The sequence below is a fragment of the Carcharhinus amblyrhynchos genome, chromosome 22 (genome assembly GCF_965287045.1).
Source record: "Carcharhinus amblyrhynchos chromosome 22, sCarAmb.v2.hapA, whole genome shotgun sequence".
Taxonomy (NCBI): Eukaryota; Metazoa; Chordata; class Chondrichthyes; order Carcharhiniformes; family Carcharhinidae; genus Carcharhinus; species Carcharhinus amblyrhynchos.
Genome location: NC_137345.1, coordinates 27,717,006 through 27,733,055, shown reverse-complemented (window position 1 = coordinate 27,733,055; position 16,050 = coordinate 27,717,006). Strand labels below are relative to the sequence as shown.

The window sequence follows — 16,050 nt, the reverse complement described above, 5'->3', positions numbered from 1 at the left end:
ATATTCACAATTTAGTTTAGTTAGAATTGAAAGTTTTATTCAATTTTAGTGAACCTGGTGTCATTTGCTTTGTGAATGTAAAAGATCAGGAGACTCTACTGCTATGCGATGTGGCTTTTTGGCCAGAAGGCGTCACCAATGCTTTTCATAAGTGCTGTATAGAGTTATTCAGAGGCGCTTTACAGGAAGAATTGGCTGCCTTCAGTGCAGAATGAAAGGGCTGTGCAAAAGAATTGCAATTCATAGCTGGCAATCATTAATGATGAGCTGTGTCCAAAAGTGAAAATATTTTTAAACCAAATTTAAATGTGTCGCTAAGCATTTAGTCTGTATCCTGTTATTATGATTTGAAGTTGTGCTTAAATGATGCTCCAATTGACCGTTTAAACGCTTCTGCATGTTCCATTATATTCACTAAAAACCACCTAGCAAGGTGCAAGGAGTGCACATTCCAATGGAAATTCCAAATAATCACTCTGGCTGGGAGGATACTGTCCTCCTCTCCCTGCACCAATACATTCCGACCTGAATTGGAATATCGGAATTGCAAAGTAAGAGCAGTACTGGGGTAGGCCTGGAAACAAGTCACTCAACTCCCACATTTTGCAAGGGACTGATGTGTAGTGCTAGGGAACTACTTAAGGAGAGCAAACCATAAAAAGTATAATGGAGCTGTTCCAACAATTTTAAGAAACCTGTTCAAGGAAATTATGAATCCCACATAAAATAAGGCCAAATTTCAACACCTATCAGGTACATTAAACGGCTAGGAACAATATTTAGTACTCTCTCACAAACCTTGTGATGTTACGGAGCTTTGCAATTGGCATAATCATTTACTATACCCTTTTCACAAGTGCCATCACAGCACAGCCATCGGCTGTCATTAACATTCCCTTCAAATTAAATGCTGTTGTTCTATTTTGGGATCTCCCTGCTGTTGGTACCAATCCTGGAGAACTGAGACATCTTACAGAGCTGCTCCTGCTGAATTACAGCTGTGTAATTCTCTCCACGGTATCAGTTATTAAGTCATGAACGTCCTGAGATTATCACATTGATTTATTTTCCGTACATTATAATTGGAGAAACTTACACCAAGTGGGTTTTGATTTACACAAACGAGCAAACTGTGGTACAATCAGATTTTCAGGATAAGGCTAACTGAAAAGTAAAAGTCACAACAGTTACAGTCTCAGGGGTCTAACTCAGATTCTGTCTTTGCCTCGATTGCCACTCAGGTCGAGAAGATACTCAAATGAGAACCACATGCGCATGTGGACCATATTAAAGGGCAAAGCTGTTAAGAATGTCTAGTTTGCATGCCAAGAAATCCCACAATATAAATTGTGTTAGTTTGGAGTTTTAAAACAACTGTAAATATTTGCTGCAGTGTTTTCTAATTCTATTGTCCAGTGCTGCAGAATTCCATCTCAAGATATTTTCAAAATATCAGGTCCACAAAAATATTAGGTAACTATCTGCATAAAACAGCAAGTATTACACAGCAAACAGCAGAACCATAAGAAGACCACCTGAGAGCCAGACCACACATTTCTGTACCCCACAGAAGGGAAGCAGCGTTCTGTTCAAACTGTGAATATACTAACATGTCTTGTTGCTGTCCATTATTGCAAGCTCGATATTCTTCATTGCAATCCATCTTTCACGAAATCAAGGCATTCTTGCTTGGAAGCTCTTTCTAATCTTACAAATCTGTGGATAATTCTATCTTGCTATGTCAAATTTGAAAAATGAAAAACTGTTGATTTAAGATGGAACTTTAACCAGGAACTCAAGACTTGAGAGAGACTATAATGGGCCATTCATTTGTTTGAGGTTAAAAACATTCATAGATGTAGCCTTGATTTTAACTTCCACTGTAACCCAGTGAGAATAGGGTGAGTGTATGTTGGATGCAGACATTACACACTACCTGATTTCACTTTCAATTGACTGAAACAGAGATGTACAATTGGTGTTTGATGCAGACCTTCCCATTTTCACAAGACAGATTAGGTTAATATCAAGGCTCTCGTCCATTTTAGTTAACTCAGTATCTTCAATCTACTCTCTCTACTTTTAGCTTGGGGATGATTTTTAAAATCACTTTACATTTTCCTTTTGAGAACTTCCATCCTAATGCCAAGATCTGCTTTCACGCATAACCTTCTCCTCAAGCAGCAGAACCTAAGAAAGAGGAAACTAATATTTCAGTACATATATTTGCCCAGAACAATGTTTCAAATCTTTCAAATTTAAGTAGCATCAAATGAGAATGTGCACTTAACAAAAATGTAGCTTTGCGCAAATCATTATTTATTAAGGTTCAGTGACTAACTATTAATCTGTGAATGAGACAATTCAACACTCCCACATTCTGTTCTCATAACAGGCCATTAAAATTGCAATATACAATAAAATTCAATTCATTTAATTAGTAACTATCCACAAACTGCTTCCTCTAATTTATTACCCACTCCAAGACTTGATAGCCATGGAAGTTACTTTCGTGACAAAGCCAAACAGGTTGATTATCGACTTGTAAATCCTTCCAAAAGAATAGGAGAGTCTCTCAGTCAGCTACAGCGTAACAGTCTCCCCAGGTTAAAGACACTGTGCACAGATTTTTATTAAACTCTGTTTCACTCTTCACAGATACTGCCAGACCTGTTGAGTTTTACCAACACTTTTTTTATATAAAGCCCAGAGAGCATTGGCTGCACATTATCAGCCCAATTTAATGTATTGATTAAAATGCAATAATAAATAGGTTATTTATAAGTGTCACAAGTAGGCTTGCATTAACACTGCAATGAAGTTACTGTGAAAATCCCCAGTTGCCACTCCCCGGTGCCTGTTTGGGTACACTGAGGGAGAATTCAGCATGGTCAATGCACCTAACCAACACGCCTTTCAGACTGTGGAAGGAAACTAAAGTACCCAGAGGAAACAAACAGGGGGAGAACATGCAGACTCAGGCAGTGACCCAAGGCCAGAATTGAACCTGGGCCCCTGGCACTGTGAGGCAACAGTACTAACCACTATGCCACCGTACTGTCCCATGCCAAGGGTTAATCATATATGACAATCTACGTGTCTGGCCAAACAAATACCTCCACCCATAAGTTAGCTACTAAACAACGGGGACTTGCTGCTATTTCACGCTGTCTTTTATCATTTAATTTCAGTTTGCAAAGAGATACTGGGCAGGATTTTCCTGTCCTTCCTGCCAGCTGGATCTTCGAGTCTTGCTGATGGGTTTCCCAGCTGTTTGGGGTGGATTTAATAGGAAATCCCGTTGACAGCAGTGAGACCAGAAGATCCGGCCACTGGTTAACAGTGGGCCACCACCCCCACCACAAGAAACATGCAGGGGGAAAGCCAACAAATCCAATCCATTGTTTTCTCTGAAAGGATTAAAGATACAGAGATGTATCTCTTTATACATCGAGCACTTTCACAAGTTTCTGTTAACTTTGGGACAAAGTTCAGTCTAAAGTGCTGTATCAAGGTCGAACTTTTCAACTAAATTTCAGAATAGCTCTGAAGAGTTGGAGGGAATCATATCTTCCTCACACAATTCAACTTGCCAAAAAGTGCTAATCTGTTTCAGCCACGACTATTAATGCAGTAACCTTAGCACTGGTTATCCAGAATGGTGTTCTCACTGTCAAGACAGGAACTCAATTCACAGCCAAGAAGGTTGATGGAGAACTCTAAAAATAAACAGTCACTTCAAACTTCAAGTTACTGCAGGTCAGTTGACACGACACCCAGGAGATTCTTGGCAGGATGAGTTCCTCTGGGCAGAATTTTACAGCCCTGTCGCAGCGGGGGCGGGACCAGAAAATGCGGTGGGCCATTCAAAACTCCACTGGCAGCGGCGGCTCTGGAAAATCCTGCTGCTGGGAGGGGCTGTAAAATTCTGCCCTCTCTTTCTGCAGAAATTTAAAATTGGGCCCTAAAACTCAAGTTTGCCATTGCATTCCTTACCAAGGACTTTAGTCCACCACCACCAATTTGGTGGCCCAGCACAAGGTCAGATTTCAGTAATAATAGGATCACAGGAATTCGGAGTGGGAGTAGGCCGTTCATCCTGTCGCGCCTTCTCTGCCAATCAACAGATGATGGCTGATCATCTACCTCAGATTTGTCAAATTTCTTTTGTATGTGGGAGGAAGTGGCAAATTTCATTTTTTTCTCTCTCTTTCTAGAAGCCAATGAGCAAGTTTCAGAAAGATAAGATATAGACCAACATTAACGTAAATTTCAAAGGGCAGGATTTTCTGGTCCTTCCCACTGGAGGAATGTCCTGGAATTGCCAAAGGTCACCTCCCCTGGCAGCTTTTCCAGTGATGTGGAGATGCTGGTGTTGGACTGGGGTAGGCACAGTAAGAAGTCTCACAACATCAGGTTAAAGTCCAACAGGTTTATTTGGCAGCACTAGCTTTCAGAGTCTCAAGCTCCTTCATACCTCCCTCATAGCAAAAAGCAATGTCAAAGTAATAAATTTATAGTTTTAAAAAATGAGTAATGAATAAAGATGATTATTAAAGTGTAAAAGGGTGAAAGCGTGTTGTCTAACTGACTCCCAGCCTCAGGCTGCTCACTCATTCACTCTTACGCAGACTGTACTGGAAATTCCCACCGAAAGTCAATGGATGGAAGACGACCTCTCCAAATTATTCGTCTTGCCTGTGACGGTTCTCACCCAGAAAATGCTGGCCTATAAGTAGGTGTGATGTCGGGTGTATGGGTGAATGAGAATCCTGAGACTGGGGGGTGATATTTTCAGGCTGTTCACACTGGCAGAGATTATATAGAGAAGGGCAGCATCAATGGAAAATCCTATTGACTGCGGCGGGACCAGAAAACTCCACTGCCAATATACGTACCACACGGAGGCCAAGGAATCCTATCCTGGGAGTGAGCCGGATGCACACGTGAGCACACACACACTTACTCCCACACAGGGGGCAGAATTTCCCCCAAAAAAAACCTGTGGGTAGGATTCTCCAGCCGTTAATAGCTGCAGGATTCTTTGGTTCTAATGCAGTAAATGAAGATTTGGCTGAGCGCCAAATTCTCCACCCTCATTGGCGGCTGCAGCATGGTATGAATGGCCAGAGAATTTCAGCCTAAATGTCATAACAGTGAGAATACCAGAGCAATGGCACGGTCTGAATGACAACTGTCCCACACTCAGTCATTACTTTGGGAAAGCGGTGCCTGTTCTGAGAGGGGTTGAGCCTAAACATGTCAATGAATCCAGCTGCAAAGCCCTTGCACACTGTTTTGGAAGGGTGCCCTGATTTCACAGTACACTGGAGACCTCTTTCCCCCATCATCAGCAGAATATTTTCCCACACCCTCCCCAACAGGTATCGTTGGCATCGAGACGTTTGGGCCTTCCCAGTGGGTCCCCCTTCAAAACCTCCAACACGCCCTCATTCATACTCCACCCCTGCATGACCCCTACTGCATGACCAACCTCCCAAACCCCCACTCCTCTCACCCTCACCCACCCCAACCCCATTCAGCCCCCTCCCCCACCCCTGCATGATGCCATCTGCATAGATCCCCTGCATTGCTCCCTGTTATAGCCCTTGCCTGTCATGGCCGCCACCCCAACACAGGCCCCACCTCCACTCAGGTCCCATCCTTATGGCACTGCACCTGGCACACCAACAGTGCCCAACTGGCACTGCCAAGGTCCCCAGTGGGTACTGCCAGGTGGTCACTGCCCAGTGGGCATCGCCCAAACATGTCCTGGCCACCCGAAGGCTTCAATGGCTTCCGAGCCCCCCTGCATAGCCATTACACCTCATCTCCACTAGTGAAGACCAGGATGATTCTCACCAGTCTTGCGCCATGTCCAAATGTCGTAAGGTCCCAGGAATTGGGAGAATTGGTGCCAAGTGAGATATGCATATTCAGTGCTATTTGGCCTAATGGGTGCGATCTGGTTCATGCCATTAAAAGTGCAAACTGTTCGGAGTCAGACACAACATGTTACTTTCTGGGATTGGAGTGAGCTGTGCCAGGTGTGGCAAGGATGGAGATTTGCCCCAATTGTCTCACTCTTACTCACACACTGTCTTACTTTCTCTCAAATACTCACTCACTCGCTCTCTCTCTCACACACACTCTCTCTCACACACACATTTTCTTTCACACATTGTTCATTCTCTCTCAAACATTCATCCACATGCTCTCTCTCTTACATGCACACGCACTTTCTCTCATGCACTATTCATTCTCTTTCACATATGTAATCATGCACTCTCTCTCTCACATACACTCTCTCTCCAGCGATATACATATTTTTTATATATATGTCTACATATTTTGATATATATATCTTGTCCCCCTGTCACCCACAATGTTTCTCAATCCCCAGTGGGTCCTGATCCAGGTCCCACTCCTAGTCTTGTTGCAGGCCCTGGCCCTGCTCGTGGTCTTGCTTCTCCTCCACATTCCCATGCCATTCCGCCTCCTGTATGATCTCTGGGACACCCAATCCTGGCTCTCACTCCATGGATGAGCCTATCAGCAGCAAATGTGGGAAGAAACTAGCCCGTGATTGGATGAACCGCTCCATAGCATTTCTGAAATCCAAGTCTGCTGTTCATCTTTGTATCTCAGACAATGCTTGATGGACCAAATATACAGGCCATGTTCCAGCTCTATGATTAGACAAGCCTGATCAAACTCAATGCCAATTCTCCTTACTATTCTGATATCCCTTGGTTTCATTCATATTCATAAATAAATAAATGTAAATCTTGAACATGCTCAATGACTGAGCGTCCTTAGCTCTTAGTGGGAGAACAGCCCTCTGGGTTGGAGATGTACCATATATACAAAATATGTATATCAAACATATATATATATATGATTTTAGTTTTCAAGAAGATTTAAAGATTTACGATCAATGTAATTGGTGATGCCATGGTGCCATCATACCACCATCTAGGTCACAAAGCTTTGGTTGCATTATATTTTATGAGTTGGCAGTGCCAACAATTAGACACTGGCACTTCAATACCTGCTCGCGAAGAATTCCAGCATCTTTGAGGGTCGAGTCTGACCTTTGGAGCAGACTGGTCTCATCGTTCAAACCTTTCTTCCACAGCCGAACTTCATTCTGAACATCAAGCATTTTCTTTATTTCCATCTCAACAAAACCTGTTCAAATAGAGTTAATATTTTATCTGTAGTTATGGTATTTTGAATTTTTTTTTACTAAGGTAGTCACCATATGTATTGCAATCTTCTTTGTTTTGGAAAAAATATAACTAATTTTGAGAAAATGGCAAAATTGTGGTTAAGATCTAGGACTAGGCGTCACAGTTTAAAAATAAGGAATCATTGAAATAAATCCTTGGAAATGGGAGTCCCTTCACCAAAATTCCTTTAGTTATAAGATCCAAGAACACTATACAGAGTGCTCTTAGTATGCAGTCACTATATAGATCCAACAACACTATACAGAGTGCTCTCAATATTTAGTCTATATCTAGAACACCAGAGGAACTGACACTCTTGTTTAAGTAGAGAGCATGGGGTTCCCTGACTAGACCATCAATTTGTCCCTTAATCAGGGAATTAATATTCAAGCAGACCAATCTCAATTGCCTGATTAAAATCATTCTAGTCTCCCATTTAAAACCAAGATGAGGCAAAATGTTTTCACTCAGATAGTATTGAGTCTTTGGAACTCTCTCCCTGAAAAGGCAGTGGAAGCAGATCTTTGAATCTTATTAAGGCAGAAGAAGATAGATTCTTGGTAAACATGGGGATGATAGGTTTTTGGGGGTAGGCAGAATGCAGCTTTGAGATTACTATCAGATCAGCCATGATCTTATTAAATGGTGGAGCAGGCTCGAGGGGCTGAATGGCCTGCTTCTTGTTCGGATGTTTGGAAGATGTGCAATGTTTGTGGTGCACAGAAACAGTGGACTGGATTTTATGGTCTCTCTTGAGCAAGACTGGAAATTCCCATCCAATGTCAATGGACATTTCTGTTGCCCACCTCTCACCCAATCTAATTCTGTTGCGGGCAAAGCGGTAGAATTCCGGCTAATGTCGCAAATGTCAATTCCTGCCTCTAATTTGAATAGGCCACAAGACCATGAAGCTTGGCCCTTGGGACAATTGACTGGAGAGCTTCAAGTTCCAACAAGACAGTAGCTTTTACATTGGGTGCATCATGCCTTCAAAGATAAGAGCCAGAATGTTACAGCCATTCATGCTGGCTGGATTTTCCCGACCTACTGTATTGAACGGAGATTTGGATGAGCACCAAATTCTTCAACTTTGCTGCAGTGAATGGCCAGTAAGATCATGTTTAAGGTTGCATTAGTGCAGAAAAGTTGAGCAATTGCTCACAACAGAACAAAGGCAAAATGTGGGGAAAAGCTATTTCTTTTGATACAGAAGAATTGAATGGCTACTACAGAAAGTGTACTACACAAGGTGCTATGTGTTGTGGGAATAAAAATTCAAGTGAAAGCTGCATGGCCTGAACTCACCAAACTAGTGCAATTAATTCAAATCTGGCTGTAAATAAGGAAGACTTTCATGGTGTCAAGAAGGCAGAATTACTCATTCTTACTTCAGTACAGAAATTTGTAGAACCCATCAAGCATGACAGAAATAAAAGTTGGTAAGCGCTATGCAATATAAAATATTGCAAATAACCACTGCCCTTTTGAATACCATCCTTTATTGCAACAAAGCGGCGTAGCACAATTGTCTTTCAGACTGAGGTGACCACCAAAGAATAGCAAAAGCCCCAAGGCACTCCTCTGCAATTGGTAAAGTGGAGGGCAGGGAGGCATTCTCAGCAGGATCAGCAGTAAATGTTGCAGAAAATAGCCCTTTTCTGCTGATCTGCAACCACGTTTGTTTCATCTGCTTCAAATAGTGGGCACTAAAGACAGCTGTGTAACAAGGAGCTTTCCCCATTCCAAATTTCTGCTGATCACCTAATCTATTACAGATGGTGCAGTTCTTGAGTGGACTCTTCTCCTGTGAAGCACATTGCGAGCAGCTCTCTCTGCTTACATCTCGAGAAGAGTCTATAAAAATGACTCCTGGGGGGAAGTAAGGGGGCAAACTAAAACACTGCAGATGTTGATGCACCTGCATTTGCTGTCCCTCATCAACTCCTCTGCCTCACTAAAATCATGGAGTGGAGATGCCGGCGTTGGACTGGGGTAAACACAGTAAGAAGTCTCACAACACCAGGTTAAAGTCCAACAAGTTTATTTGATAGTAAACCCACAAGCTTTCGGAACGCTGTTCCTTCATCAGGTGATTGGAAAGTTCTCCACTCATTTGACAAAGGAACAACATTCCGAAAGCTTGTGGGTTTACTATCAAATAAACTTGTTGGACTTTAACCGGGTGCTGTGAGACTTCTTACTGTCATTAAAAACATGCAGTACAATCAGAATCCCCTAATGGAATATCTGTCTTCAACATTTTCCAGGCATAATTCAACTGGCAGATGCAACAAAGAAAATACTTAACAGGGAATAACTGTTGATACAAACAGAAAGGTATATTTTTGCTACAGTGAACATTACCACTTGACAGTGGTCGGCACTGTATTCCGTATAAATTGTGCACATTTTAAATTATCCCTATTATAAGGAAATACATGAGAGTCAGTAAATAATTGTGGTTTAAAATACTTCTAAAATTGTGATTCGAGTATTTGAGATTCTTGATCAAAAGGTGCCACTGCAGCTTTCTTCTGAAAGTAGGGAATATAACAAGTGTAAAATAAAAATTAGTTTGTTAAACCGGTGTTTGTGAGCCCACTAGTCTCCCCTGTTAATGGTAGCAATGGTAATATGCTGTGAGGAGCAGCTGACCCAGTAAACAATGTAACCAATGGCAAAATGATGTGGTGGTCAGCTGACCCAGTATAAATAGGAAGCAGATGGGGATTACGGGGAGCATTTGAGGCTCAGGATGTGGCTCAAGTGGTGGTGTAATTAAGTTTATGTAATGACTTCAAACAGGCCGTTGAGGTTGACTTATTGGAATATGAACAATTGATGGGCCAATCAGGGAGTCTTTTCCTCGTATTTAACTGGGAGTAAGAAGTCTCACAACACTGGGTTAAAGTTTTAAAATAATTGCCAAAAAAAAATTTTAAAAATTACCAAATAAACAGGTTTATTTGGTAACAAACGCCACTAGCTTTCGGAGCGTTGCTCTTTCGTTAGTTGAGTGGGGAGCTCTGATGTTAACCTGGTGCTGTGAGACTCTTTACCGTGTTTACCCCAGTCCAACGCCAGCATCTCCACATCATTTAACTGGGAGTGCCAGTTCCTCATGGACTCCTGAAGACAGATTACTGACTGACAGCACTCTATGTAGTGCTTTTGGAATTGTAAATAAAGAGATTTTGCCAAAGGGACTTTTGGCTCTGAAGACTTACTACAGTTTCTTTATTAAACCTTCACTTTGATTCACTTTGCAAAGTTTATTTTTCATTGCTTGCTCTCGGAGTATCTTTACTGCTGGATAAACATCCCTGAGGCATTAGATTTCTCACTTTTTCTGTACTTACTGATATTGCCATATTTGAATAGTTATAGATAAGGAAGATCATTTAGTCCACATGAATACATCTTTACATTCTAAAGATCTCTCCATTTCAATATCCAACAATTTGGTAAAATATTGTGATATCCACCTTTCATTTTGGAAGTCCATTCAATTTATTCATTAGTCTTCATAGCACAAAAGAGATTCTTTTTCTTATTCATTGGTGGGATGTGGGCTACATGGCTGGACCAGCATCTGTTGCCCATCCCTAATTGTCTTTGCACTGAATGGCTTCTGAGACAATTTCATGGGGCACTTAAGAATCAACTACATTGTTGTGGATCTGGAGTCACATGAAGGTCAGACCTGGTAAGGACGGCAGAATTCTTTCCTGATTTTTTTTAATAAAGTAAGTAAAAGCAAAGTCTGTTCATTAGTCACAAGTAACAATGCAATGAAGGTACTGTGAAATTCCTCTAGCTGCCACACTGCAGCACCCTGGTTTGGGTCAATGCACCTAACCAGCACGTCTTTCAGAGGAAGCTGGAGCACCCAAAGGAAACCCATGCAAACACAGGGAGAAAGTGAAAACTCCATAGAGACAATGACCCAAGCCAGGAATCGAAACCGGTTCCCTGGCACTGTGAGGCAGCAGTGCTGACCACTGTGCCACCCAAAGTCAATAATTTGAACGATTGGCTTCTTATCCTACTCTACTCGATTTAATTTAAGGTATGACTTTATCTTTTTCAGTCTCCTAATTATCTTACAAACTTCTTGGTTATTGCTTTCCAAGCCTGTAAAGCTCACATTCCCATATCTCCTAACAGGTCAGGTCTTTGACTTAGCGATCATCCTCTATCCTTCCTCCAGCATTAGCCTCTGCCTTATGCCTCCATTATGTTTCAATATCAAAAGACATACTATCCAAAACACTGCGCTGTTTGATTATGGCCAAACATGCTGGGACCAGAGGAAGGTTCCTTATCTTCATTTTTCTGGAGCCTGCCTCCACAATGAGCACATTTTGAGAAGCAAGAAGGAGTGAAACTAGAAAACCGTTCTGGGGTTAAAGTTTGTGGCCTGCATCAAAGCTAAAAGAAAAAAATGTGAGGGAGTTAAAGGAAACATTTTGAGACTAAGCCCAGGCCTAGACCAGCATTTGAACCTACATGCGCCAACCAAGACAGGTAATAACTTGTTTCTTCCACTTATTTAGAAGGTAATTTGTATGGATGGGAGGAGAACAATACAAATGGCTGTGAATAGATTAAATGGGCTGGATTGGCAGGACCAGAAATCTTCATTGAAATTCAATGGACTTTTGGCTACTCTCCAAACTTTCCATTCCTGTCCATGTCGATTCCCACTGCAGGTGAGACCAGAAAATTCTGGACAATGAGGGAAAAAGCAGGCATGAAGCTCATTCCAAATCAGAACATATGATGTCAAATCGTCACTGATCTTTTTTGAATGCATTTGAAAACAAAACATGATGTCAAAATGTTTGAGTTGGGCCACTGCAGGATCACCCACTTTGGAACAGGCAAAGGCAAATTGAAATTGTTACTGAAACGTAAGAGACTCGGAGCTGTGGAGCAGCAAAAGTACTTAGGTGTCCATGTACACAAATCACTGAAAACTAAGTAGAAAAAAAGTAATCAGAAAAGCTCATGAAATGTTATCTCAAGAGAACTGGACTTCAAAAGTGAGAGAATGATGCTTCAGTTCGGTTCAGCATTGATCAGACCCTCATCTGAGGGACTGAGGGATTTGGGGTTGTTTTCGCTGGAAAGAAGGAGGCTAAGAGGGGATCTTATTGAAACATATAAGATGATTAGAGGTTTAGATAGGGTGGATAGTGATAGCCTTTTTCCTCGGATGGAGAATGCTAGCACGAGGGGGCATGGCTTTAAATTAAGGGGTGGTAGTTATAGGACGGATGTCAGGGGTAGGTTCTTTACCCAGAGGGTGGTGAGGGATTGGAATGCCCTGCCTGCTGCGGTTGTAAATGCGCCTAGTTTGGGGGCGTTTAAGAGATCTATGGATAGGTTTATGGACGAAAAGGGATTGGTTTAGATTAGTGGGTCAGTGTTTTTTTTAAAAAAAACTGGTCGGCGCAACATCGTGGGCCGAAGGGTCTGTTCTGCGCTGTAATGTTCTATGTTCTATGTTCTATCTGCAGTACTGCATTGAACTGCATTAAACATAGAACCTCAAGAAAGGTATGTTGAGCTTAGACAGGATGCAATGCAAATTCACCAGAATGAAGACTTGGTGCAAACTATGATATATTTATACAGGTTTCATGTTAGGGTTTGGGATGCAAACTGCCCCTTTGAGCATGCAGGTCAGGTGATCCCTGGGCAATTAGCTCCTCCCAGTGTGAGACTCTGCTGAACAGCCTTAGACTTGACTGTGAATCAGTGCACACCCCAAATAAAGAGCTCCCGCTGTTAAAGTTACCAAGCCTACCTCCTGATTCTTCATACAGCCTTAGTCCATAGGGGCATACAAAACACAAATTACCTTGAGTGGTATTTAAAATCAAAGTATTTAAAGTGATTAAGGAATTTGATAAAATAGCTACAGGAAACTCCTTCCACTAGCAGGAGACTCCAGAGCCAAGTTAGATTGTTGCAAGGTAAGTGGATCAAGATTTTAAAAAACTGGGAAGATGAAGTAGTGGTACGTATAATTCATCATCTAATAGACTCAGCTCTTTGAGCTGGATGGCCTACTCCTTTTGTTTCCAAAATATAGGTTGCCCCAGAGAATTCCATCATTGACTGAGGAAACCGGAAATGCTTCATAGGCTTTTGTTACCTGCAGACTCAACTAATCCACCATCATCTTGACAACTCGGGGGCAACACAGTGGTGCAGTGGTTAGCACTGCTGCCTCACAGTGCCACGGACCTGGATTCAATTCTGGCCTCGGGTGACTGTCCGTGTGGAGTTTGCACGTTCTATCTGTGTCTGCATGAGTTTCCTTCCACACTCCAAAGATGTGCACATTAGGTTGATTGGTAAAACTAAATTGCCCCCATTCTACCCATGTCTGTGTGGGTCTCCTTCCACACTCCAAAGATGTGCAGGTTGATTGGTAAAGCTAAATTGCTCCTTCATGTCAGGGGGATTAGCAGGTTAAATATGTAGGGTTACAGGGATAGCTCCTGGATGGGATCATTGTTGGTGCAAGCTCAATGGGCTAAATGACCTCCTTCTGGACTTTAGGGATTCTTTTCTATTCTAAGTCTCTTGTCTTTCACTCTCTATAAACTCAAGCTCATTCACAAATCTACCACTGGTTTTCTGCAAGTCCTTTTCACCTATCATTCCTCACTAACATTCATTGGCTCCTGGTCCATCAATGCTTAAAATTCAGATTTTTCATCTTTATGTTCCAATGCATTCATGAATTCACTCCTCCCTATCTCTCTAACCTACAACAGCCTTTACAATCCTCTGATCCTCCAACACTGGCCTCCCTATATATCCCCAGCATCCACGCCCCACCATTGGCAGCCATCATCTCAACCATCTCGATCTTAAGCTCTAGATTCCATTCCCAAAGCCTCTCCACCTTTCTTTTCTTTAGGACATCCTCTGAAATTGTGCTCTTTGACCAAGGGATTCAGTCAATGGTCCCAGTCTCCTTCTTTTGCTCAGTGTCAGATTTTTGTCTACTAAAACTCCTATGAAGCACCTTTGGACATTTCCCTATGTGTGGGATATTACATAAACGCTACACAAAGTCTTTTGTACGAATGCCAGACAAAAATGAGAGTACAGTACAAAGGATTTCATTATATGGGAAACCAATTGTTTGAAGAAAATACTTTGTTTTCTCATCTTTCCCTGACTTTTATATTTTTAATGGTGCTGAACTAAATAACAGGTGCTCATAGCAATGAATAGCAATTATCTGTAATTTCTGTCCTGCCAATTATACCACAGGCTATCTTTCAGTGTTGTAATTTTGAAAACTGCCGAGAGGAATAAAGACAATTATATGCTTGTTCTAAGTCATTCAACAACATAAAACTTTAACAAAACAGAAATTGTGGGTGAAATTTTGTTTTCCTCATGCAGTTGCCAATCATGGATGTGGAAGTGGGTGGAACTTTGTCTGATGGCTGACCAATAAAATCTGCAGAGACACAAGGCTTGGCCAATAACAAAAAATGCAGCTGCACAGTATCTGGTCAATTATTCAAAGGAGGCAGGCAGGAAGTTGATGGGGTCATAGGTCAGGGTGCCATAAGTGGCACCCAGATATGCCTTCAGTGCTTAAAGTCAACAGCATTGATATGGTAGAAGCTGGCAGGAACTCCAGCCACATCACATTGACCTCCACACTCAGAGGTCAAATATCTCAGGTTCCCTTCCAGGCTGTTCAGGAATGGCAGGAGGAGCTATTCCCCATCGATAGCATCAGGAACACTTCCTGCCTGACAAAGGAAGCCTGGATGGAGATTGCAGCTGAGGTAAGCGTTTGTACAGTTCACAGGTGCAACTGACTACAACTCATGAAAAGGGTTAATGACCCACTCCACACCATCAGGGAGATTCTGATGAGGGGAGAGAACAAGTAGCAGTCGAAAGCATTACTATTAATTGCAAGAGTAGAACAGCAGATACATCATGATGCCTAGATGTATGTGGACCAGAATTTGCAGGCTCATATTTCCAAGATACTGGTAAATGAGCTAAATGTTCAATGAGAATAATAGGTAATTCAGATTAAAAATAATTAACTAGGCAAGAACCAATTTCAATGGGGCAAGAACAAAGCTGGGCTGACTCAACTGGAACAAAGCGTTGGCAGGAAAAACCATAACTGAACAATAGGCTACCTGCAAAACAGAAATGGTCACAGTCAAGATATATTCCCTTCAAAGGGAAAGGTAGACCAAACAAGTCAAGAGCTCTATGGATGAAAATTGACTTGGAAACTAAGATAAGGAAGAGACCGTGTGCTTATCAGTTGTGAACCAAGAAGAATATAGAAGATTCTGAGGGAGGTCAAAAAGCACATTGGAGAAGCAAAGAGGGATTACAAGAAAAGATTGGCAGCCGTAATAAAGGAAAATTCCAAAATCTTCTATAGGCATGTAAGTAGTAAAAGGACGGTAAAAGAAGGAACAGGGGTGATGAGGGGCCCAAAAAGGAATTTACTGATGGAGGCTGGTAGCATTGTTGAGATATTAAATGAATATTTTGTAGCCATCCTTCCAGGAGGTAGGTACTACCCAGGACTTGGTGACAGACAAGGAAACTCTGTCCCTAGAAGGATTCAGAATTGGTAAGGAAGAAGTATTGAATAGACTGTCAGTATTTAAAGTTGACAAAGCAATTGGACCAGTTGCGATGCATGCAAGAGTATTGAAGGAAGCAAAAAAGGCAATTGGAGGAGCACTGGGTATATTCTTTGAGTCTTGTCCAGATTCAGGGAAGGTGTCAGAGGATTGGAGAATTG

The 16,050-nt window shown here is 41.9% G+C and overlaps 1 protein-coding gene across 1 annotated transcript in view; it reads right to left on the bottom strand.

Annotated features, from left to right (window-relative positions):
* Window positions 1-929: 929 nt before the first annotated feature.
* The window catches only part of LOC145356899 (uncharacterized), a 46,155-nt gene continuing 31,034 nt past the window's right edge, over window positions 930-16,050 (bottom strand). Inside the window, exons 5-6 of the mRNA XM_080209884.1 lie at window positions 7,052-7,191; window positions 930-2,190 (exon numbers count right to left, since the gene is read on the bottom strand). Coding sequence (XP_080066010.1) covers window positions 2,140-2,190; window positions 7,052-7,191 — 191 coding nt within the window. The 3' untranslated portion in view covers window positions 930-2,139. The remainder of the gene's footprint in view (window positions 2,191-7,051; window positions 7,192-16,050) is intronic.